The sequence below is a fragment of the Melanaphis sacchari genome, unplaced genomic scaffold (assembly GCF_002803265.2).
Source record: "Melanaphis sacchari strain LSU unplaced genomic scaffold, SCAv2.0 Contig65_pilon_pilon, whole genome shotgun sequence".
Taxonomy (NCBI): Eukaryota; Metazoa; Arthropoda; class Insecta; order Hemiptera; family Aphididae; genus Melanaphis; species Melanaphis sacchari.
The window spans coordinates 1136971-1164898 of record NW_020271469.1 but is presented as its reverse complement, the minus strand read 5'-3'; the positions used below and the strand labels follow the sequence as shown (position 1 = coordinate 1164898).

The 27928-nt window shown below is 30.4% G+C and overlaps 1 protein-coding gene across 3 annotated transcripts in view; it reads right to left on the bottom strand.

The window, feature by feature from the left end:
• Positions 1–4008: 4008 nt before the first annotated feature.
• LOC112600505 (dual 3',5'-cyclic-AMP and -GMP phosphodiesterase 11-like) overlaps positions 4009–27928 on the bottom strand; it is a 74795-nt gene continuing 50875 nt past the window's right edge. For 2 of the 3 annotated variants that reach the window (XM_025347741.1, XM_025347743.1), the window contains 20 exons: positions 18806–19010; positions 17031–17430; positions 12342–13244; positions 9941–10048; positions 9732–9869; positions 9492–9602; positions 8437–8531; positions 8232–8295; positions 7299–7433; positions 6440–6540; positions 6239–6338; positions 6093–6179; positions 5854–6021; positions 5682–5791; positions 5508–5595; positions 5335–5435; positions 4930–5071; positions 4720–4794; positions 4556–4639; positions 4009–4385 (listed from right to left, as the gene is read on the bottom strand). In XM_025347741.1, coding sequence (XP_025203526.1) covers positions 4272–4385; positions 4556–4639; positions 4720–4794; positions 4930–5071; positions 5335–5435; positions 5508–5595; positions 5682–5791; positions 5854–6021; positions 6093–6179; positions 6239–6338; positions 6440–6540; positions 7299–7433; positions 8232–8295; positions 8437–8531; positions 9492–9602; positions 9732–9869; positions 9941–10048; positions 12342–13244; positions 17031–17430; positions 18806–19010 — 3329 coding nt within the window. In that variant the 3' untranslated portion in view covers positions 4009–4271. Of the gene's footprint in view, positions 4386–4555; positions 4640–4719; positions 4795–4929; positions 5072–5334; positions 5436–5507; positions 5596–5681; positions 5792–5853; positions 6022–6092; positions 6180–6238; positions 6339–6439; positions 6541–7298; positions 7434–8231; positions 8296–8436; positions 8532–9491; positions 9603–9731; positions 9870–9940; positions 10049–12341; positions 13245–17030; positions 17431–18805; positions 19011–20395; positions 20632–27928 lie in introns of all 3 variants that reach the window. The other variant, XM_025347742.1, reaches the window with a different exon arrangement.

Sequence of the window (27928 nt, the reverse complement as noted above, 5' to 3'; positions counted from 1 at the left end):
ACTTTGTATTAAATGTTCAAGTATTTTTATTGGGCCAAAAAAAATTTATCAACACTTCAAAAAAAAATTATTAGAAAAATTGAAAATTTCAGTTGTCTATAAATAGCTCAAAAAAAGTCAAAATATTTTAAAAATTAAATCATGTAAAGAAAATGCCAATTTAAATAACTGGTAAAATTTTCAAGTATCTACGACTTATACTTTTTGAATATTAACAAATATTTAAAATCGTTTGAGGATAAATCGTTATCGTTATGCTATTTCGTAAAAATTTAAAATTCAAACACATTTAAAATTTTTCCTATAATGATGCTTTGAGTTTTTACTATAGTTACTTGAAGGAAAACTTAGGGAAAACATAGTGTAGTATTTTTAATCCTTAGTTATAAACACAAAAAATTTTATGATTTTTCAACTTCAAAATTACTTACAAATTTTCGTGTTTTCGATAGATTTCGTAAATATTTGAACTATAAATGTTTATAAAAAATAATTGTGACTAACGATTTTTAATTTTTTTTAGCTACAATAAAAACAACTCATAAGGAACCTTTTATTAAATTTTCAACATTTTTTGGTCACCCAACATTTTTTTATCGACACTTCAAAAAAAAAAATCTTATAAAAATCGATAACTTCAGTGGTCTATAAATAACTCAAAAAAATTCAAAACTTTTGAAAATTAAACTGTATATAGATAACACTAACATAAACATTTGGTGAAAATTTCAAGTATTTACAGTGATTATTTTTTGAATTACAACCATATAAAAAAATCGATTTGATCGAAAACTGATTTTGCGTAAAAATTCCCGTTTTTCCGTCATTTTTTTTTTTTGTTTTTCTCGATTTTTTTTTAAAACTGTTGGAAAATGTTTACTTTTTACCTCTATAATGCACCAAGGATATTCACTTTTCCATCGGAAACCACCCCCGAAGTTTTAAATTGAAGCATTATTTCGACTACTTATGCTGTACACAGACACACAAAAAAAAAAACACACATCATTGTAAAATCAATACATTCATCACTCCGTTCAGAATCTAAAATTTAAATAATTATAAATATTACAAATTATAACGTCATATTGTTATAACATATTAGGAATTAAAAAATATATAGTTTTAGAAATAAAAATAATTATAAATATTACAGACAATAACATTATGGTGGATACATATTCATCAATTGGAATTTGATTACTATTATATTTATTGATTAATTTTTCTAATTTTTTTTTTTTTTTTTTTTTTTTGGTTTTAGAGTTTTGGAATTTAAACGGTTCATTTATACTATTTAATTTAATATATATTTCTAATTGAATTTCTTTTAATTTTTCTATAAAAATGAAATATCAATCGAAAATGACAATCGTCAAACATATAGAGACTTCAATAAGTCAAAATTTAATAAGTGTATAAGTCGGGCACAGTTTTTACACTATACCTTTTTAACATAGATAAAATTTCGGTCGCAGTTTACAAAATAAAAGATCATTTGGGCGTAGTTTACGTATGCCCCCGCAAGTCGTATGTTACCTTTTTACATTTCGTCAGCAACTCACATGGTTTTTGTCACTTTGTCCATTATTCGAAAATACCGACTGCACATTACACCATATCAGTGGCGCTCTAAAGAGAGCGGGCTCTTGATCCAGAACCATTTCTCTTGTAGCATATTATGTAGTCACAGTGGCGAGCCAAATGGCTCAATTTTAACGCAGCTACATCAACTTTTTATTGAGAATAGTATTATGTGTATAAATGTATTGTATTTACACAACAGTTTTATATAGGGTATGGTGGACGGTGGTGGTAAATACTTAAATATGAAATTACAATATTTAAAATTTAAGTTTAGTGCACCACTGTGTAGACATATAGTATTTTCAATAAAATTATAATTAAATATTATTTGATTTTATCAACCTACAAATACCTAATAAATAATAATTAATTATCAAGATATTTAAATGCAAGTGTTACTGAAAAAAAAATCCACTTCGGCATATCATAACTTGTATTTACTATTCTACAAACAATATTGTTTAAAAACGTTTATCGCAATTTGTAGATTCCTCGTGTACCTCTATACTATAATATAGTCTGTAGAAATCTGCAGTTGTCTGTATAGTACCTAAATATAAAATACTATTGTGTTGATCGTGTGCAGAACAGAAAATACGAGTACACAAAATTATTTAAAATTAGTCGTTCTTTAAAAATCTGGCAAAATCGTTAAAACCGGTACTCTTACAAAATACCATACCGGGCGTAACCCTTATTTTTTAAAGGCCAAGGTTTCTATAGGTCTTTGTCCGAACAGAAACCTCTCCGATTGCAATGGGTTAACAAACCGTAACGTTCCGGTGTGATTATAAACGGTTACACGGCGTGTACATAATATTATCATGCGCAGATTTGGTTCTACTAGATAGTTCAAACGAATAGCTCTGAATGCCCTGATAATAAAACAATAATCTTTTTTTTTAAATCGGCAACATTTTAATTGCATCATTTAAAATAATCGTGTTTTAGCAATTTATTATTATCATTTACTCTTATTACTTTAGTTTTTCTATTAGAAACTCTGAACTTACGAAGTATTTATAAAATATTTATAAAAGAAATCTTAATAGGTATAATGTTGCTGTGCGAACATATAGAATTATTAATATAATCAAAACCAAAATCTCAAATGCGATAATAATAATATAAATTCAAACGATGATTAGATGTAACGTTAAAATAGCACTGTAGATAATTATTATGTATTTATTAATTTGTTAAGTTGTTAAAGGCAATATTTAATTTAATATCTTTTATACAGTATTTATTGCCTAACTGTATGTGCCTAAATACATCGTATATAAACGTTAATATATAAAATGTCATCAAAGGACCCGGATGTAAAAATTTTACTAAGGTAAAACAGCAAATACGTAGCATGTAAAAATATATTAAATATTTCATATCTATAAACAAATTTACCGTGTATTTATCACCACGATTACTGCCACATTGATACATTCAGTCATTCAGATCTGAGCGAACGTCCTTCCAAGCAAAGACTTTAGGTACCTTTACGACTTCACTGTATGGCACTGTATGGAATCGATATTATTAGGTATCCATAATATAAAATAATATACATACATATTATTACATTACATAGTATTACTTATAACTATAGTCTGTAATGTATAGACAATAGACGTATGATCAAATAACTAACACACTAATCGTCTGTATTATTCTTAGAATAAACAATTATAAATTACTGAGAAACTAATAGTTTGAATTTTAAATTACTTAGGTACAACTAACTTCAAGATTTACAAAAAAAATTACACTTAATAATTTACAAATTAAGTGTTGGATTTACCTTTTTTATTTCTAGCAACCAAATTGACAAAATTAATCATCAGTATTAAATCACATTCACCATAAATAAGACAATTACTGAATAATACAATATAGTATATACTAAGTAGTTAAATTTATACGAATACATAGCAGAATGTTACAACATAATAATTTAGATATTATGAATTCGACTGAAGGAATTATCAGAAAATTCTCTTTTAAAGAATACAATAACTGTGCAAAATTAAAATAGCATTTGTATGAATAGATTCTATTGTTCAGGTAATATCTTTATTTCTTTAATAAAATAATAATTTAATAAAAAAAAAAAAAAAAATAATAATAATATTAATAATAATAATAACTCACAACTTAAGTAACAGATATACAAATGTGTCACATAAAGTCGCAAGGGATGTACACGTGTTTAATAAATAAAAATTAATAAAGCATATATTTTTTTTTCTTTATCAACACATGGTCTTTTAAGAATACATTGCATTGGTATATACTTAAAATATATTGTATAATAATACATATTTAGTGTATATTCTAATGTCTATTTATTTAGTAAAAGGTAGGTGGTACAAAATACAAGAAAAAAAACATTGATGTCACTCTTAACAATTATATAATCTTATTTATACAAGTCTATAACACAGAAAATACTATTTTGTTTAAAACTAAAAACATACAAGGTAAAATAATATTTATGTTCTTTTAAGTCTTAAATTCTAATGAGAAGGAAGTTAGGTAGATTGGTTTTTTTAATAGTGTGGACATCTAGTTTGGAAATACAGGACACACACACACACACACACAAACACACACACACACAATCAAACATAGACACACACTAACACATACAAACACCAATGTATAATATATATAATTGTATTACACATCTAACTGTGACTCTGTGGATGATACGTCTGTTGGGATTCTTCTAACCAATGAGTTTTGTTCTGTCGTACCCCTTCGATCAATGGCTCAAGTTTCTCTGACAGATCGGCAATCGCCTGTCAATTAATAATAAGGTTATACTCAGTTAAAAATGTGTTGTCAATTTTGATTATTTACTTATGTGATACCATAAGACTATTACTGTTTACATTTTTTTTTTTAAATAAACGTAATATTTTAACTTTGAAAATTAAATATATAAGTAAAAGCAGTTAAACTAATTCACCTGATATATGGGTAAACATATTGAGTCAATGAATCCAACTTGCATCATTGGTAACTGATCTTCTTTTTCTCGATTCATTATGTCCTATACAAAAAATTACATTTTAATCTTATGTGTGTAATAAAATACATTTTGAACAATATGAATGAGTCAATTTTACTTACAATAGGTGTGATATTAAATTTTCTTCTTTCTATGTCACCTTGTTCAAAAAATTCATTAGTAACCAGTTCAGCCACCTAAACATAATAAATAATTTATAAGATTTAAGAATGAATCTCTAATAAGTAGTAGAATAATTAATATGTAAAACATTATTCATAAATACAGGTAAGTGTATAATCATTGATTATAAATACTAGTGTTGCACATACTCGTTTTTCAATCTCCCATGGTTTGGTAATAGCGGCTAAATCGCATACAGTCATTAACATAGCTCTAAACAGTTCTCTATCCTCTTCTCTGGTCCAGTCGTACATACCCGTACGAACTAGTTCTAGGAACTTCCCTCGTTTTCTATGCATATTTAATTAAAAATTATTATTATTATTAGACAAATATAAGTATATAGTATATATGTATAATATATTTAAATTAGGTATAAGATATTGAAATACGCACTTGATGTAAAATTATATTGTTTCAAAAACTATATCAGATTTAACGTTTAAAGTTAAAATATGAGTATAATAAATAATAATTAGGTATAAGGTTATTGGAAAAAAAAATCGAATTGACTAAACTAATAATTTTACTAAAATAATTTAATAAATTCTAACCTGAAGTATACAGCTAAATCAGTGGCTAAAATAGCATCTTCTAATACTTTAATAACGCGAGAATACTCATTTGGAGATAAATTACCTAAAATTTGATTACCCTAGAAAAATTATTTTCCATATTAACAAAACATAATATCAAAACTTGAAAAATATATTATTTAATCACATACTTGACTATTTAATATCATTAAACATTGGTCAAAATGATGGTGTTCCATAGTGGAGGTTGAATATAGTTGTGCAAGTGGTGAGGAAACTCTGAAAATACATAATTAAAATAAATATAAAATCATATTATACAATTCAGGATAGAAAGAAAATAATATTTTATGGTCATATCTTACTTTATTTGAAAGGAATTGTTTGTTCCACGATGGTCCAAATCATGACAAAGACAAGCAATAATGAGGGCAAGACATTCTAAGTCACCAAAAACTTGCCACCACCGTGTTGCCTAAAACAAATATTTGATAAAATATAAAATACTTTTTACTATATTTAATCATATATACATACAGTAATAATGGAAAACATCATCTGAGCAACATTGAATGCATGCCTCCAATTGTGATAAGTTACTGATCGATAATTTTTTTTGACACTTAACAGCCATCGACACAAGACCTGATAGTCAATATGAAAAGGTTCAACTAAATCCATATCCATAAACATTCTGATGCTTGCCTGAAAATGAAAATAATTGTGAATTATGGTTCATATCCACAGAGGAAAAAAATAAGACTATGTATACTAACCAGTAATGTGTCATCGTCACTCATATAAATATCATCAAAAGAAAAATCATACAAATTGTATGTAACAGCTGATGGCACTTGCAAAGCCTATAAAAAAAAAAAAAAAACATAAAAACCCACAAAATAAATAAAATTTATTAATTTACCCTCAACTTTTGTGCATCTTCCAGTGAAGCTGAAGCATGGTAACTAAGCACGTCCAATGTAACATTTTGTTTTGCATTGGCAATGATGGCTTTTTCAAACCTACAAATTAAACTACCGAGTAACAAACGTAAAATCCTAATCATGGCCACAATAATATTACGATAAGTGCATTTGGACTTTGTGCACTTTTACTTACTTACATGTGTGTGTTATGTATTCCCATGCCACAAAATATGGCAAACGCTTCCACGAAATTTTCATCGTTTTTGGTAAATAAGAGATCATCAAACTTGTTGACTAACTGTAATATATAATATTTAATAATTAGTATCAATCATTAATAATTTAAATTAAGTTAAAGATAAAATATTATAGTCAATTTGTCATAAAATACCATCACAAGAAATTTAATAAAACCCAACAATGCGAAAAATATTATTGATACTATAATTAACAATTTTATAATTCACAATTTTTAGAAAAAAAAAAATTTTTTAAATACATCATGGTATAAAATAAACTTTTTAACTAATTTAGTAGTATTAAAAATTGATTAATCAATATTAGACATAATATAAAACATAGATTAAGTCACTGTTATTAGATAGGTCACTGTCATATTCAGATAAAATGTAACGGAAGACAATATTTGAACCAGAACTTGAAACCGATGTTATAATATTAATTAAAAATCAATATCAATAATGAAACACATTTAATTCCTTATTAAAATTAAACAGGTAAATACACAATTTACAATCTATAAAACTAAAAACGTAATAATATGCTGATTTGAACAATCAACAGAATGGCGTGAAAATTAAAACCAATATTAAAAATTAAAACGGTCGAAAACGATTGTACGAATTACGGTTATCTACCATTTAGCAGATAACACCGGACAACCGAACGGATGTAGATTTTATTTTTGTCATCGAAGTTCCGAATAATATCAGCAATAAATTAACAAATAAACTACTACGCCCCAGACCGATTTCATACGGTATAATATTACGGTTATATTATTATGACGTTATAATTTTTTTATTGTCAATTTACTTGTATCACTCCGATGATTTGACCGGACGAATTTTTGATCGGCATGCACAGCACGGTGGAGTGTTTGAAACCAGTGTCTTCGTCTACTGACTGATCGAAACGGCTGTCTTCGTAAGCGTTTGCAATGTTTACGGTCTGAAAACGATAACGGTTCGCAATAAGTTTGGTTACACATTATGTACGACCGAAGCCGCCAAACTCTGGTTTTAATAGGATTATTTTTAACTATTACATGGCATTAACGACGAATTGTGTTACTCGTCTTCAGCAGGACGAAACTATAATAATATTATAACACAGGATACGGTTTCTCAACCGCACAAAGTCCCAGGTGGGTTACACGGAAATCAAAGAGTTCGAAGTAAGCGGCTTTACGGCGATACGACTATGTCGCATGGTAATACGTAAATATCTCGAAGTAATGACGATTTTATTTTAAACCTATTTTTTTGTTGTTGTTGAACGATCGGAGGGCGATTAGGTTTAAAAATAAATCGAGAAACCATTAACCAATATTATTACAGTTGTCTGGTATTATAACAGTCGACAAGCATAGAAAAACACTAAAAAAAAATAATATCATTCTAATTTTGTTTATCAGCATATTATTATACTGGATATATACGATGTTAATAAGAAGTAAACAAATAAATACATTTTTTAAATGTTTAACATCTTAAAAGGGTAATTTACTGTGACATAACCAGTTTATTTTTATTCTTTAGAAGTATAAATAAAATAAAATCATATGCGTTTAATGTTTGTTTTATTTGGGAATAAAAACACGAAAAAACCTAAAATAAAATGCATCTTATAGAATGTTTATTATTATAAATGCATTAATTAACGTTTTCAACTGCATTCAATTCCTAGCTCTAAGTTTATTATTCACACCGTTTTAGTATATTATGTATGTGTTTTTATTACGCTTACCTCTCCGGTAGTGGCCACGTAACCGGTTATACCAATGTTGACAGGAAATCGGCTTTCGAAAGGGCTAAAAAATGACGGCACTGTTAATAGTTACCTAGGTCATAAAAAGGAGGCTAGAAATAAATCGTTTAATCTCTTACTAGTGTTGAGAATTTTTCTATTTTCTCCTTCTTCGCAAAGAAAGAGAAATAGAAGAAGACTTTACCTAGTCCGCTCGTTGTCCTTCCCCTCCAAGTCGTTCGCTTCCAAGTCGAACACCCGCGAAAAGCTTGCTTTGGACGCCTCGTGCAACAGTAATACCTATTGAGTAAATTATTAGACTATATTTTATTAAAATACCAAATAATTTTCGTTTGTTGATATCGGACTATCGAAGGTGCGCTAACAAATAATAACCATGCACTGTATTGTAAACAACCCATAAATAAATAGATTTGAATACACGTTACATAATATAATAACGTACATAATAAATGCATAGGATAATTTAAAACGTAAAAATGTATACGCTTTATGATTTATTGTAAGTTACTTTATACCTATAAATATTACCATAATCACTTAATTTCAAACAAAAACTATATGAATGGTTGTTATGATATTTACGGTTAAAAAATTAAAACTTTATGAAAATCGAGTATATTTTAATGTTAAAAAGTAACTCAAATACACTATATTTTACATACATATTTTATGATAATTTATTTCATAATTTCGATAAAAAATAATCAAAATTCACAAATAATAAGAATCAACTTTAAGCATTTTAAAGAACGTCGTATCCGCATATGTTGTCTCCGTTTTACTAATGCATACCATACAAAACTATAATACGTTCAGCAATTCCAATTTTGTGTTTTTAGAAATTATTAAAATGAAATGACCTATTATAAAGTTTAAAGATAAGAACATTATTTGTGTTCTCTTGTTAAATTTTTACAGTATTTCAACTATTAAGTCAGTAATGAATATGTAAAATAACTAATATTTAAAAATACTCATAATACACTTAAAAATTAAAGTATCACAAAACACAACGATAGAACTCAGATATTGTTTTCAATTCTAAGTTTGATCACAGGGCGTACATTTTAGTATTTTACGCGTTAGTAATAATGGAGATAACGTACGCAGGTACAACATCCTCTTAAGAATATGGCGCTCGGTAAAATGTCCTCTTTACACCCCTATCACTGACACAGCTGTGATTTACAATTTACAACACACAATTATAATCATAACATTAACATTTATAAGTACCTGGACCCTTTGACATTGTATAAGCGATTGAGTGTGCGTGAGAATTCTAAAAACCATATGCTCTATTGTGCTCTGTTCTTCGAAAATCATACGTGCGAGATCCAATAGCACCTAATTTACAATACAATAATAATTCATGATCTCATTATAAGTATAACGAATAATAATGTAGGTACATGGAATACATAAAATCAAGGTGACCTATATATTATCATAATTTGACCTGATTAAATCACGCACCTGATTCCTTTTCACTTCTAACTGGCTTTTTTCGTAAAGCTGCGCATTTCTGAGACCGATGCCACAGAATTGCAAGTAGTCAGCAAAAACTTTCTCATCGTTTTGAGTGAAGCACGGGGCATTTTTTTTGTTGATTACCTGAAAATTATTAAATAACACAATTAGTATTTTGACGCAATATTGTGGTACGAATGTCATCCAAAACTTACTTGTGCTACACCCATTACTTCACCGTTGAAATCTTTGATCGGCATGCACAGTAAACTGTGCGTTTTATAGCCAGTACGGGCATCGATATCGTGGTTAAAACGTGTATCCTGAAACAACAATAGACTTTAATTTAATATGTTTAATTATTATTAATATCATTGTGATATAAGAGCCTTGAAAATGCTGTAATCTCAAAACACACTACACCTTGACCCAACATTATAATCGAAGCATTGGACTTATCTATGGAAAGGTATTTTATTTTATTTTATTTTATTTTTTTTTTTGACAATTTAGTGGTTATCAGCAAAAGGGAAGGTCTAAAAACTAGTACTAAGCTAGTATAGTACACACACACATACACATATATATATATATATTATGATTATTAAATCATAATTTGTAAAAAAAAAAAATCGACAAACTAAGATATATAAGATTTAAAAGCTACATAAAATACAATTAAAATTTAATTCATCTTTTAATACGTCAATACCTATACATTTATATATTATAAATATCATTTTTTTTTAATTTTTATCGTTAAAATAACATTTATCTTTAAATAATGTACAGACTTTAATACAATAATATGTGTATGACTTAAATTATAATAAATGTTATGAATGTTATGATTGTTGTCTTTGAAATCATGTAACTATTGTGTTCGTAGATTTCAGTTTCTCGAGTATCTAAATATTTAAATAAGGCAGTTATTTTTATGTACGGTATGACAAGAAGATTTTTATTGTTTTCATTTTAAGAAAAACTGCTATTTTTGTTTAAATATAGAATAGGAGCATTTTATTGTAAAACCGGTTCTTCTAGTTGACAATGTATGCGAGGTTAGAAACTGATCTCTGATAAAAAAATTACACAACTACAATTAATACTAACGTCGTAATAATTTAGTAATCAATTTTTTTTTTTTTATCAATAAATTATTTAAATGACATCCTTTAATAATAGGATAAATTGATAAAAATGAGAAATATTGTGTCATTAAACAGTCAGAATGACTAAATACGTTTAATAAGATGTTTGCATTTTTTTGTAAAAAAATTTAATGTCATACGCTGAAATAACACTTCAATATTATTGGTAAGTACCACAAACTGCAGTACTATATACGTAAGGCAATCATACACGTAATCAACTATAATATAATATAGAGAAGTCGAAAACTGTGTTATAAGTAGGTTTTAAGTTCATTACCTTGTAACTATGACAAGAAAAAAACTAAATATTTATATTTTCATTAAAAGTGGATAATCCACTTTGGAAACGCTAAAAAAATGTAAATCTAAAGTGATTAAAATAAATATTCGGTAGCAACAACTGTTATCGAGCGATAAACAACAAGCTACATCATTTGAGGGAACATTTATGAACCCTCTCCAGTCGCTCGGCACATCCGTTTACAAACGCGCTGACGATAATTATTTGACAGTTGACAGTAAGACGTTTTAGATTGGTGTCTACAATATTATTCGCCAGTGACGAACTCAGCTCTTTTGAAAAAGGGGTTAAGAATTTTTTACTATTCTCAGACCTCGTAGTGACAAAAAAAAATAAAAATATATTATTATGTTCTTGCGTTCACCGTGTACAGATTATTAGAGTTAATCGTAAACGATTATACATCGCGGTTAACAGCGTATTAGGGTAATTCGTACGTTACATAGGACACTAACATACTTGCTATTGATGGTAACGTCTTGGCGTACATCACCCGGCGATGACGATAAATATGTTTTCATTATTTTATCATAAATTTAATCGTTATCGGCCAACTCGACTAGGGTGTGAAACATGAAAAATCGCACAGAAAAATGTCGAAAACGCGAATTTCGATTTCGACAATACAAAACGATGAGAAATCGACGAGACGAAAAAATGGCGGTGAGGAATATTATAGACCCTCGATCGGTCAAGCCCGCCCAAATTTTTATCATTTACACCAGCGGTGACCAAACTACGCGGCCCGCGGACCAACTCTGGACCGCCATCATTTAATATCTGGCCCGCGAAAGAACTATAATATTTAACATTTTCGTAAAAAAAAAAAAAAATTAAAAATACAGTATACATCCTTCATATTATTATTTAATCCTGTATCGCCATATTGTAGCTTAATAGTTTATTTAAAAATAATTTTTGGAAATGTAAGCCGATATAATTTTTTTTCATTTGTAATAATTATTAAGTTAAGTATTAAAAAAAAGTCATTAAAATTATTAAGTACAATAAAAACGTCGTTAAATATAAACTTATATACCTATACCTAAAATTCTGATGACGACTTAAAAGTAAAAAAAAATTTTACGGCCCGCGGTAAAAAAAAGTTTGGCCACCACTGATTTACACAAACGATGATTTTCACAGAATTCGGGCATTTACCTTGTACGCGTCCGGTATGTTGACAGGCTCGCCGCTTTCCGCCACGTACCCGACGATGCCCGTGCCCCACGGTATGTGAATTTCTTTTTTCTTCTCCATCTCCTGCAGCGTGGACCGCGAGCACACGTCGAACAGCTTGGACACCAAACACTTGGACTGGCAGCCCTGAAAGTGGTGCGAGGCGGTGGCGTTCATCGGCGCCTGTAGCGATCCGACGTTGGTGGACCCTATCGGCGACCCGGCGGTCAGGCCGCCCACGGCCGCTTCTTCGACGGGCACCATCACTTGCGCGGGGACCGCCGGCGCGTTGCACTGCGCAATAGGAACACGTTCGTTGCACGCCGCCGCCGACGACGACGACGAAGACGACGACTGACGGTTCAGATTGCGGTTGTTGTTGTTGTTGTTATTGTTGCTGTTGTTATTATTATTATGATGATGATGGTGATGGTGGTGGTGGTGGTGATGACTGCTGTTCGGGGGTATGTGGTGCAGATGGTTCTGTTGGTGGTGGAAGACGGCGGAGCGGGGTGGCTCGTCGACCGCGGCCGCGGTAGACGCGGTGGGCGCGGCGGACGCAGTGGACGCGGTGGTGGTGGTGGTGATGATGGTGTTGGAGACGGTAGAAGACGTTGCGGAGGCGGTGGACGTGGCTGCAGTGGCGGCTGTGGAGGCGGAATGGTCGTCTTTGCTCAAGCAGCCGACGGTAATGCTAGCGTGCGGTCTGCGCGGGCTGCAAACGCGTTTCGCGGGCCGGTGGTGGTGATCGTGCTGGCACGCCGACAGTCCGCCGCCCTGGACCAGGAACAGCGAACCGCGGTCGGCGTTCAACAGCGTACTGACGTTCTGCAGGATCTTGTGGCACAACGACCGCACGTCCAGCTCGTTGCATATGTCTTTCACCTGAAAACACGCAACGTTATTTAAGATAATATAGAAAATTTAAATTTACGACAATTGATTTATCGGTGATGAAATGGACACAGAATGGAAGTATATATCCAACTGCGTCCAAGTATATAGAATAGTTATAGATTGTGCGACATAAGCGATGATGGCCGACACGCACAAATCGTTGTAGCGTAAATTAAGTAGGTGTATATAGGAACTAAGTACCACGAGTAACTAAAACGTAGTCTAGGAGCAAAATTAATCGAACACTATCTAGCTCTGCAGTGTTCGGGCGAAAATCGCTAATTATTATCATAAAATACGTTCTGGCTGTTCATAATTTTCGATCGATCGAGCACGATTTAAGACACGGTTTTGATTTTAAAATATCTCTCACTTTGATTATTAATTATTTTACTCGCACTAATTTCCTACGGCTGCGTAATTATTTCCCTGCAAAACATGACGTCGTGTCAAATAAAATATTATGTACGTATAATCAACGTTGACTGTCAGTTTTATTAACAGGAATATCTTAAACCGTGGGCACGTGCCTATTTCATAGGATTAAAAGTATCTCATCCCAACGAGAAATCAGTATTACCTCACACAACAAGAATCCGCGGTTAATCGAATTTATTACGAGTATAATATTTCCGTGCTCATAAAAAATTCAACACGGCCGCAGATAAACGACAACGGCGCCGGCGAAGTGTATATCATTACGTACGTGGGCGACACAGACACACAGACCAAAAAGGAATACCCTGTACAGAGTTAATTACTATTTTATGTACGCGTGCATATATCGCGGTTCATTAAAATGCACATCGCGTTGCGTTCCCGCAAACACCAATTGATTTGTATAAATTCCAATAGCGGCGGGGCATTAATGAACCCCGCTTGTCCAAGGTTTAAATATGTCCAATTAATGGCTGTTTGTGTTTGTACGTATTATGTTTAATATAATACAATATTATTGTTTATTACACACATAATATATTATGTGTGTTTGCGGTGATGCAGACGCGGCACCGACGTTACGGCTTAGACGTACGACACGATTTTGTTTGGTTGCGTGCGGTATCGGTTACATTGTGATAGTGATTTTTCGTCACTCATATGCTGCGAATTGGTTTGTCCCTACAGCGATAAGCGCATCATCGTTATTGTTAGTGTATACACCTATCCAGGCGTGGACTGGTAAAAATGGGCACGGGGTGCTAAATAATTTAAAGAGCAAATAACATATATAGATTATATATAAAATATTGAAAACACGATAAAAACGTAAACAGGTACTAAGCGAGTTACAACATTCAATCAAAATTGTACAATATTATAAAAAATATATAAATTTCCTAAAATTCTACAGTTGTACAGTAAATACATCAAGGCACATTTAAACCGGGAAGTAAAAATATATTTTAGAGTAAGGGATGCTGTAGCATCCCAGCCAGTCCGCGCCTACGCCTGCGCCTATCAGACATACTTCGGATACGCATTCACCATATGCCGCGCATGAACTGTTATCAGGTAAGATTGAACTCGTCACAAAGCATCTACAAACCCCAGAAATGCAATGTAACATATGTATATGTTACAATATTTTTTTTCAAGATAATTTTTCATAATTATCCAGAAATATAAATCTTTTTTGTACAATTAAGTTACAAACACACATCAATGCACAAATAATACAGTGAATTCACACATCAGCATCCACCTTTAGTTAGGCATCTATAGATATACCTACGTACATAACATCATATACATCGACGATTCACAAATTGCTTTGATTCGCACCTCACATCAATAAAGTGGAGTAGACAGAACAAAACTATAATATTAAAATTAAACTGATATGTAAATTTCAATCGAAGTATTGGCATGTAATACACACTATACTACTGGCCAGTAACAAGAAAAAATATTTCTATTTCGCTGTTAACTCAAATCATCTAACTTATTCTGAATGTATTATATTAAAAAGTGTATGATAATTTATTAAACGTTCTTCCTTGCACAACTACCAAGACCAACGATTTGCGAGTTTTAGTAATTTCATGTTACTTATTAATTATCAGTTATTAGGATGCAGAATTTTTGCATTTGCGTGTTAAGACAAAATTAAAATTTGTTTTATAAATTAAAATTACGGGCATCGCTCATTTGCGCCAAAAAAAATTAATTCGTTTTGGGTACTAGCACCAAATTTAGGTACCTGGTATAATTATAATTAAGTAATATATTTTTTCCTCAAACAATAATCAATACAATTTTATTTAAATTATGGTGAATCATACGATTTTTTTAAAAATAATAACCAATAAATAATAATACAAATTATTTTTAACAATAGGTAATAAATAGTTAGTAAGAACATATATTTTTTTAATTATAAGCTTTTGGTAATCGTAGTCAATTGGGACGAATTTTTTTAAATAATAATCAATAATACACATTTTAATCTTCATTTTTAAAAGTAGTAAAATGTATAACGATTAATGCTTTATGAACATCAGACACAGATTTAGGATTTGAAGGAAGAGATTTTTTACGAGCACGGTAAATGCTTTTTTCGTACAACGGATACATCAGATATAGTAAAATCTAAATTAGTTATGTAGGTAGTTATTTATTTCACCTAAAATAATTTTCCTAGAACGAATACTTGTGTCTTCGACAGCCACACGCTTACATGCTGCAATAATTGTATTTAAAATCTATAGACTTATAAAAATAACTTTTTTATATATTACAGACACGAATAGGTACACGACGTATTTTAAATATACAAATTAACCAATTCGTTTATGTAAAATTTTTACGCAAGTAAATTTGGCGTAAATGGGAAACCTCCGAAATAACCTACTCACCATACTTAACTAAAGATTTGTTTTTATTGAATCGCATATCTCTAAGTTTTAGAAAAAAACAAAACAAATAAAATTATATGCACTATCCTGAACATTTTATCGTGTCCTTACCTACGAAATTAGTTTATTTGTTTTGACAAATCTAATCATTTTTTAATGTATAACTTTAAAACAATCATATCGGAGTATGATTATAATCTGTTATTGATAATAAGTTGTAATGAGGGTTTCCTCATAACCTAACCCTAACCCGTTATCACCATCGCCGTTTTCCGCCAAAGGTTATACTTCGATTTCCGTAACAAAAAAAAAATTAATTAATAAATTATTTAAGATATTTTTTGAGAACCCCTAAACGTAAATACATAAAATAGTATAATAATGATTGTGATGTACGTGTCTCACCTTGTATCACAGATATTGATCATAAACTATTATCTTTTTCTTATCTATTAGGTACTACTATTATTCACATAGCCAGTGTATTTCCCAACGTCTACGCTACTACACACAAATAATTAAACAAATAGTAGACATAAACAGTATAAGTATAAATATTTATGATTAGGAACATCACAAGTTTGTCGTTCAAATGATAAATTAAATCATTAAAATTAAAATAACATAAAAAGCATAAACATTTAAACATATTTTAACACATTATAACGTATATATAAATTATACGATAAAATAAATGGCAGTTACACTATAAGTTATAGTGTAGCATACAGCATTAACGTGTCCATTGTTTGTGTTAAGATCATAACGTTTTTTTGTTATTGTGCTATTTAAATAAAACGAGTTAACATTTATTAAGAATATTTCATGGATTTTCAGTGCCCACAAGAAATTCCGAACTCTATGTAATATGTATATAAAATCAGCAAAGAAGTGGGGTGTCAACGTTTAAAAGTCTTACCAACTCAAAGATGAGCTGCTTCTCATCAAGTTGCCGAAGCTCGTGTCTGGACCGTCTCCTTGCCACCGGTGCCGTGGTCGTTTCGTCCGGATGTTCGTAAGACGCAAGGAATGTGGGTGTCCCATCCACAGTGGTCACCATGGGCTTTAGGCCGCCACGCTCGAATTCGTGTGCTGATATCTTACGCACCGGTGTGGTGGTGCCACTATTGCCACCACCACCGCCACTGCAACCAGATGTGCCTATGGATTGCTGACGTTCGATTCCCGTCGGTGTCATCGTCGCGTTTCCGCCGGTATTTCCTCCGCTACTTCCGCAGGCGCTGCCGCTAGTGGCACCACAGCTGCTAGCTGAAGCGTGTGAAACGAGCCAGGCGTCCACGATGTTTCTAGTAGCTTTTCTGAACACACGACAACAAAACCAATTATGATCATAATCAATTATTTATAACATATATCTAATATATTTCCAGGATGATCAACAAGCACGCTAAGCCCCTCCTTTTTTCCCTCAATATAATACAGTTATTCAAAATTGAATTTTTTAATACACTTATAAGACCATATTTTGTATTGCTTTAAGAGTGCCCTGTTTTTCAAATAATAACTCCTTTTTGTACTGTAAATTATTTAGCAGATAATTATTCTGAAAATGTTGACGTATCGAAATCGAAATTCGAACGATTAACGATATTAAAGTTTATTTTACATGTTTAAGATGGCTTTAGTTTAAATTTTAAGGCTTTTATTGATATTTAAATTTTAAGCTGAGTTATAGGTATATATACCTATATGTATACTTTTATGTAAAATATTAATACTTTAAAATGCTCATAAATCACTTTAAAACTTATAATATTGATCAAAGCCCATGTGATGGCCTGGATAAAATTCTTACCTTTAAGTTTGACAATAAGTAAATGTACTCTAATATTAAAGCTAACAACATAAAATGGATTCTACTGAACGAAAATTTGCTATGTTGTATATATGTGAGATACATGCGGGCGTGGCGTCCTCTTAAGTGTGGATTGGTAAATAACTGCATAATGTAATGTAACATAATCTAACTATTTAAAAAGTTGCAATGGCATCTAAAAAAATTCTATTATACTTATATTACGCTAGTGAAAAAAATTTCATTGTAGATTAGGTAATGCACTGAATTACTGAAACATTCACTCTAAAATGCTTTCTAAATGCGATTCATTTTTAATTCAAAGTTGGTTGTACTCAAATAAAGCAATGGTATACATTTGATCTATTTTTAATATCTTTTAAAAAATGATGCAACTGTCCACAACAGTAGACACTAGACATATAGTTTATGATGACAGATGAGTTATAATTGCCATTCAAGGGACCAGAAAAACAGGTCATAAATAAAATGTAGTCATAAACAATTAAGTTGCAGATAGAAGTTTTGGTGCTGAGACCCTATGGGTCATTAAACCATTATTTTTCACTATAACAACGGTTGTAATTATAGAAAACTGTTACAATACATTTATACGACATGGATTTTTCTATAATCACGTCCCACAATATTTTTATATTAATTAAAAATAAGGTTTTTATTAAGATAATTCATATCACATAATCATTTTTTTTAAATATTTTATTGGTATGCCAACTATTATACATTGACTATATCATAAACCGCCAGTTCAATCGATGTTGAACGTTAAAAGATGTAAAACATGATTTATAATGTAGTCCCATACACTTATAGTACAAAAATAGATAACCATGTACATTAAAAAGTCGGTTTTTTACCTGAGAAAATAATCGTAAGTGAAATCCCTGTGCTCGTCGAGCCATGCTTCGATTTTCGCGTATTCCGGGTCATAGTGTTGGCTCTTGGACGACGGACTTTGCAGTCCAGGTGACGACAGGGTAGTAATCCGAATCAGTTCTCCGCCACCACAGGGCTCTGCAGTCATTCGCAGCTCCTCCCCGCCGCTTCCTCTGGTTTGCAATCCTATAAACAAAAGGATACACCAACGTAAGTATAATAGGTATAATATACGAAAACAATTTATACGAATGATGTACACTTTAGATGCATTTATCGAAAATGGAAGTATTTTTCACGCACAGTATTTGTATCTGTACAATATAATATTATATATCACATTATAAACACAGTGCACGCGTGCTATGTAGGTACAATTACGAGTAAAAATATTAACGGACGTCTTATATTAAAACGATGGTGATTATAATACAACCGATGCCAAATAGCATACAAATACAATATTAAACTTCTACGTTTTTATATTTTTTTTTTTTTTTTGAACACTATAAAGTACCAACTACTTTATTAAATACACTATACAACAAAGCAAGTGTGTTATATTCTCGAACCAATGTCATCGTAATAACAAACACAACCACACACTCACATCATTACACGCAAAACTGAATAAATTGTATCCATATACTTACAAATATCGTGTATACAATATAAATATATATAAAGTATTACAATAAAACAACTCTTAACATATAAAAATCCATATACATAATATTATAAAACATACACCAGTTTGAGTTCTGAGCACAGTGCAGCGATGAAAACAAAATTTAATAGCAAGCCGGTAAAAAAAAAAAAGGTATGCGCGAAAAAAAACATTATAACATACGATGATTAATAACCTTCGATCAGAATCCACATAAATTATACATGCACGTATACGTATAAAATATGCGTACCATCGTCTGATCAGGACCGAATTAATTTGTGTGCGGCAGCCCGACAGACATGGATATTTATTTATTATCATTTGTGTCATTAAAATATTATTTTCTTTATCAATACCCTCGTGATTAAAGTGTACCGCCGGCAAGTGTACATATTATACCGGATTGATGTTCGTGTACCTACCTATACAATATACACATTTTCCTAATAATTATTCAAAACCAATACAAAGCACGATCATTTTATGCATATGATTATAAACGTGTGAGAGGATGAGAGATGCATAATCATAGCGCTCGACCGATTCCTGATTTTGCTAATTTCCATCGAGTCGGTTCGTAATAAAAAGCTTTGTCAACCACGTGCGTGTTCAGAGTATATTTTGTGGAAAAATCGTGAAAAAATTTATAACAATATAATTCTATGCTCACAATTAATGAAAACGGTTGTAAATATGACCGTCTGCGATAATCAATGCGAACGACAAAATTCAGGCGAAAAAACCAACCACTACAATACGGACGTCACGTCACCGTTGCACTGGTTGCATATAGGCCATGCAATATTATATAAATGAGATGCATTGAAACTTAAATTGTAAATTATATTAATATATTTTTTTTTTTTTTTTTTTTTTTTTTTTTTGTAACTTGTTCAGGTACCTGCATCGTCGTTGTTGTTGTTGGTGTTTTTGTTGTTATTGTTGTGGCGATATTTGGTTCGACGGTACCGATGGTGACCCATACCAAAAGTTTGGCCCATTGAACAATGCACCATCACGCGGTGTACTTATAGTTGCACCGCCATTAAATTTCGACCGTTCCACAGGACATTACAAGGTGACCTTGTCATTGTTGTACACGTATATTGTCGGCGAGTTAAAGCCAGACGCCACGTCCTTTACACACGCAATGGCACACAACATAAAGTAAGGGGGGTTCGTTATTACTTAAAAAAAAAAACACACCAATACTCGGGTCGTATATAACAGAATTCCAGCTCGGAAAATAAACATAACTTATCATGTAGGTACTATGTCGATTTCAGAAATTAAAAGCGACATGTCACCATCATGCGTCTCGGCCCGTCTATACAATTTGTAAACTATCAAACCATTCTTAACGAAGCATACAAAATCAGATAAATACGCCCTAAGGAAAATATACGTATTTATAAATTACCACTATTGTACTCGTAGTAATAACAAAAAAAAAAACTGAACAAAACATGACAATAAGGCATACACACTCGTTTATATAGTTTATATTTCCATAGGTTTAACCTATATTTAGTTTTTACACATGAATCTGTGTTAAATCTAAACAGATTATAACAGAAGTGGCCACACATGTTAGTCATTAAACTTAAATTATATAATTTTTACTTGATTGAATTCATCTACCTACTCCTTTTACTGATACAAAAATACCCAATATATTCTTAACGACTCCTTGAATTCTCCAGGCTCCAGTCGCAGACAAACAAAATAACAAAGTATAATATATACTAAATAATGGTAATGAGTGATGAGGAGGTCGAAAATCTTATACAACAACTTATTTGAAAAAGCCAATTAGTTACTTATTTTGTAATATTATTCATAACTCGTATATATATATATATATATATATATATAATATATGTGTTCAATAATAACGTGTCTACCCATTCCAATGATAACTAATTTGTCAGAAATCTAATTTTTTGTCACCCGTTTTACTAAAATCCAATTCACTAAGGTGTTACTATGGAAAATTTTTTTTGATTTTTAACAAACTGGGAAAAGTAATAGTTTTACAATAAAATTTTCCTTATTTACATAAAGTTAAATAATCATAACAGAGTAACAATAGTAAAATTACGAAATTTATAACATAGACAAATAGGCCATACCCGTATTTTAATAAAATCAACTATATTTATTTTGATATAAATAAAAATTAATAATAGTTTTTTCAATTATTACTCAAGTCCTTCTAATACCACAAAATCATATTATATAAAACACTACCGGACAATCCGGAATAATGGGCCAATGTAAATAATTAATAATTAAGTTAATTCAGTTGACGTTACTACAACTGTGATCAATGCCATTGTATTATTTTAACAAATTTACATATAGTACAAAAAACCGATTGTAAAAACTAATATATTAAAAAAAAAAGAAAAAAATAGTAATGTAATTAATTTTATGAAATTTATCGATTCAATTTGAACAACCTTGTGAAATAATTTACTAATACTCGTAAGCCTTTTTTTTTTTTAAATTGTCCAAAATATAATACATAGGCATTAATTTTGCTCAGTTTCCTGTTCTTAAACATATAATAATATTCTATTGCATAAACTAAAATACTTTAACAGTAATGCATTTTTGAATAAACACAAAAATAAAATATTAATATAGTCACTAGAACCTTATTCAAACATTAATACAGAAATTAATAACAATTGCCACAATCAAACTATTAAAGTCACACTTGGATAATAATTTAAGCTTTTTCAGCGATTGACGTTGACAATAATGCGCTCAATGATATTATTTTTATTTTAACAATACCGACTAAATTAAATACAAGGATTTTACGCTACTAAGTTACAACTCAATTTCAGTCAAGTAGAGGACAATTTTCTGAGTATACAATGGAAATCAAATATTGGACAAACATTTGGGACATCGATATATGAATACAAAATAAAGAGAACAAACCCAATTTCGATAAAATACAGTTGTGAAAACGGTTAAATGAAAAATGTAAAAAACTCCATCAGCGTTATTTGATTCTGCTATATTTTTAATAAATAAATGCAAAGACTTCCGAAGAACTGTTTTTTTTTTCATTTTCCATAATCTTTTGGGTTCAATGATCCGTATTCATCCTTTCTCCATTTTATCAGCTTTCACAAGCAAAAACTCTTTCACCAATTATCCCAGTCCCGTAATATATGTACATATTGCGTACCTGTAACATATGTATATATAAATATATACATACATAACCGTTTATGTGTACCTTTAGTGGCTAACATATGAACAACGACGTCGATGAACCATCCTTTATGACTGCAGAGTTACTTTTACTGGACAGAATTCATTGACACCACAAACATAAAATAATATCCACCTTATTAACCAACTTCATAAAAATACTCTGAAGGACTTCACGAACTGCACCTGACGAAAGTTTGTCGGACACTATATACTATGCAGATTTCAAGACGTATAATATTATAGGTAAACATAATATGTTAATATTATAAAAATAAAAATGATATATATTAATATATATTGCGTGTTAACTGTCAGTAACAATAATTATAACATAACATCGAACACGCATATTAGATAATATCGAATTCAAAGAGACATAAATGATAATAAATATTAAACGTTCGTGCATAAAAAAAGTTTTCTAATGGGGGTTAGGTTATCACTTTTCCAACCGGAAATACTAAAGTGCAAAATATTACCAAACGAAATGCGCATCTTTCAAACGGGTGCGGCGCTTACGACAAACATGCATTATACACGTAGTTATGTAAGTGATAACCCAACCCTATATATTATAAAATAAAAAAAATAAAATTTTTTTGGCTTTGTATGATTGGTATACACTTTTTATTGATTAAAATATTAATAAAAAAAAAACGTTTTTTCTCAAAATCCTGATGCTAGGTTAAACACTAAACCAATATAGTTTATTTTTAATTAAAAATAGTATGCTTTAAAATATGAAATAATACACCTATAGGTTCTCATTAAAAATACTTTAAAACTTTAATATAGTATAATTAATTATAATAATTAAAGCTCAAATTTAAATGTCCAACAAAAGATCAATAAATGCCTTTTCAATGCAATGACCGTAAAAAATAATTTTAATTGTTTCAATAGACACTCGAACGAGTGAAAAACGACGGTTTAACTTTTCTTTATCTTAACTAAACTGAAAATGATACAAAAAAAAAATAAATAAAATCACGCACAATAAATAAACAGCACATACTCGAAATAAACGCGATGTAACTTCAACTAACCAATGAATTGTTAGTTTATTATAAGATACCAGATCCGATAATTTTTTTAAGTTGATGAAGACGTTACTAAAGACGAATTATTTACTTGGACTACATTCTCCCAGAATACCCAAAACGTTATATACTTGGCATTGAAATTCAAGTCCTAATGATAATATTACCTATAATAATTAATTCCATAATGATGAAATAAAAACAGAAATTAAATCTATATTTAAGATCTATTTAGGTATAACAAAATATAGTCACTATTTCACTTTAAAAAAACTAGTTTTCGTCGTACATACTATACGTCCATAATATATATTATGCGTACAATGTACTGCTATCAAATCAATATTTTATAATCGCGTTTATCGACTATCAATTTCGAAATGCGTCTTGCCCAGTTGTTCAATATACTCACGATACACAGTAGTTATATGCTAAAGTCATTATTTTTAAGTGTAAATGCGTACGTAATATTCGATGAGCAGAAACTTTGTTGGTATGCAGCATGCACCCTTATAGATTTTAATAAAGTGACGATGAATATCGCACGCGCGTTATCAACTATATTATAATATCCACTATTTTCAAATGTCTAATACACAAAACCCCAAACCACACGAAATAAGCAAAATTTGCAAAACATATACAAAATATTATGTTTACGATCAGTATATTTGGTAAGCGAGATGCGTGGATCACTTCCTCCGTGGGATTCTAAAGGAAATTAAATAGTCGAATGAATAAATAAAAATGTAAGTAGAATAATGAGGGGGGACAACACGAAGGGGGACACTCGGTATCAAAAGTTGTGTTAAAAAAAAAAAATTGGTCCCTTGGTCGAATTTCAAATACCTACACACTGCCACTAATAGAAACGAGTATAATATAATAAATTGTGTAATAGACTTTTGTAAGGTTAACAATATTTGTTTGTCAGATTACAACAAAGCACACAAAAGCCGTGAGGGCCGGAAAGATACATAAAAGCATATCACCGACGACGATGACGATTTAACGTCAATACATACTTCGTAAGTGCCTGTACAACTGCAGTCGCTGTAAAATGCTATGCATGCCAACGGGCACGTAGGCTATGGTAGCAGCGTACAGTGTTTGTGAAAGGGGATGGGAGGGGAGAAATGGAGATACGTCGTGTGTATAATAAATGTGGTTGATAAATCTGCGATAAGAGCCGGTTATCATTGCGAAGTGAAGCACACGTCCGTCTGTATAGTATACCGCACTATTGTTGTACGAGTATTTGTATACCGTATAAAATATAATAAACGAATATATTAATATGATAATAATATACGCATATATGTATGTATATAATATTATAATGATTTGTGTGTGCGTAGTACGATTATAATAATGTTATATAAGGTACAAGCGTATAGCGCGCATTATTATCGCAACTTACAAGTTATCAACGAGTCCGTTTTCCTACGGTTAGGTAGCTATAAAGGTATATGTATTGTATGTCACGTTGAACAAGTTCGTGAAAAAAAAAAATCTTAAATATATCAAGTGTTTAATGTAAAGCGGATTTAAAATTTATTTGGAATTTAAATATCCTGCGTTTATACGATTATAATGACGATACGACCCATAGGTATTTCTGCAAATATTCGCATTATGTGCGCGTATATAAAGTAAAAATCTAAACGCACTCGTCATTTTTTTTTTTTCTATACTAATAAGTAATAAGTATTAACTGATCAACAACCGACTAGAAATTTTTTTTGAACTCCAGAACAACCGGCGATAACTACGGACATTTTTGTGGAAATTTTATTACTTTTCACATAGCATCTAAGAATTTATTAAGCTTGCAAATATTTGGTTGAGTTGCGCGTAATGTGCAGGTTATAGTTTGTTTAAATTGTTACAGTACCACGGTGAAATATCGCAATCATATAAAAGAATTAAATATAGCGTTAAAATTATAATATAGATAAACGGTAATTATTTATTATTTATTACTTTCATATAATATTCTGTAAGTTAATTCGATAGTTGATTTCCATTTGTCGTATCAGTTCGATATGTGCAAGCATAATATATAATATAAACGTTTTATCTACATCATAAAGTATTAATATAATAATCAACAGCATATAATAGATAATTTATCACAATATCAAGCTACTTGTTATACAAACAGCATTGTCAAGCTCAAATAAATCGTTCTACGCTATATATAAGTAGGCACATCATGATCAGTTTAACTAAGGGGGGTTAAGGTAGGCTTAGCCCCCATAATTTATATTTTTCCCTACCCCTCTTGGGCTTTGGGTGTAGACATTATTCCATGGTTTGGGACCATTGCAACGCATAATATATTACCGTAGTTACCATGACTGCTGTCGTTATTCAACATACTTTACTAATAAAAAATGAATTATAATCTTCTTAGGAACATTATCAGCTATTTCACTATCCATCACTAATACTTGTAAATTAAACAATACAAATTTGACACAATTCTTAAGTGGGTTTGAACAAATGAGAATTGTAAATCATTATCTTTTTCAGACATTGTAGGCTCAAGGAATTAAAATACAATTAGATTTTAAGTTTAGTGCATCTACTCCTCATTAATATTTAACAATATACATTATACAATAACAATATTAAATAGTTCCTCGATTAAATAAGTTGTTAAATTCAAGTGATAATTTACTATCTAATCCTAGTAATCATTCATCATATTATTATACATAGGGGTGGTGCTGAAATCGAAATTAATTTGTTTTTTGCCATGATTAAGCACTTATTGTAAAATATGAATTATTTTCCATAAAAAAAATTTATAAACTACTTTATATTCTTATCAACGTCATAATAGAATGGGTAAATTAAAATCACAATACAGTATAGGTAACTAATAAATGTATTATATATTTTAACCACAAAATAAAATTATATTATCAGCTGGTTTCTGCTAGGTGAGCTGTTTTAGTAGATTTTATTTTCAATATCTATATATGGTTCGAGTGTGTTTTTTTTGATTCAAATGAGTTTTGATTACCACTGTATACATCCAATCTATCAACAACCACAGTTAATTTGCATGCGCGCTATCATTATTGTTAGTAATTACGAAATAAACGACGGTTAATGTACCAGATTATTGATTTTCTATGAAGATTTATGTTTATATAAAATACATCATGGGTTAAATCGATTGTAATATTCGAACTGAAAGTTAAATATAAGGAATAAGTGACGTAGACAACGTAAATTGATGTAAAATATATTAAAGTGAATGAAATAATAAATTACGTAAAAAAACCTACAAAAGACTATACATTTGATATTATCCGATTTTAATTTGAAATGACCTTTAAACCAAATATAAATGCATTATTACATTTGTTTTTGTCTACATCACTTTAAGGCTTTAACCCACATTGAGCACATAAAGCACATTATAACACTATAAAACCTATTCGTTTTTAAAACATTAAAAATAATGTATATTTTCCTATCTTATAAAAAATGAATATTTATCCCGATGGTTTACTTCAATAAATAATAATGTATTAATTTATTTAACAACACAACCAGTGTAGACTAACGTATTAAAAGAAAGACAGCTAGTTCAAGTGGAATATTTTCTTTTGTCAACATAACACTTATTAAATAATATTGTAAAAATGTGTAGGTTAAACATTTAGACGCCATCCATCACAGCAGACGATAATAAAACTACACAATAATATATTAAGTACCCCCAAACAGACGGACACATCAACGATAACGTAAACTCGACACAAATGTTATTGATCACAGACACCGTTTTTATTTATTTATTATTTTTTATATACTTCACATATTATTATATTATATGTCAGTCATATACAATCTGTACTAAAGTACCCATACGACATAAATAGGTAAATCGATAAACATATGACGTGGCCATCGATCTAAGAGCATTCAATATACGACGACTATACCATGGAGTTCATCCTTCCGTCCCCTAACCATTTCCTAACCCCTAACCTGATTGGAACACAAAAGCTGTCGGTGGATATATTCGATTATATATAATAGTACAACATCCGATAAATCATTCAAGAAGGTCTGTATTTATCAGGCGATTGCCGTCGGAATTCGGACACTACAATAATAATATTATATACCTGAATGAAAAT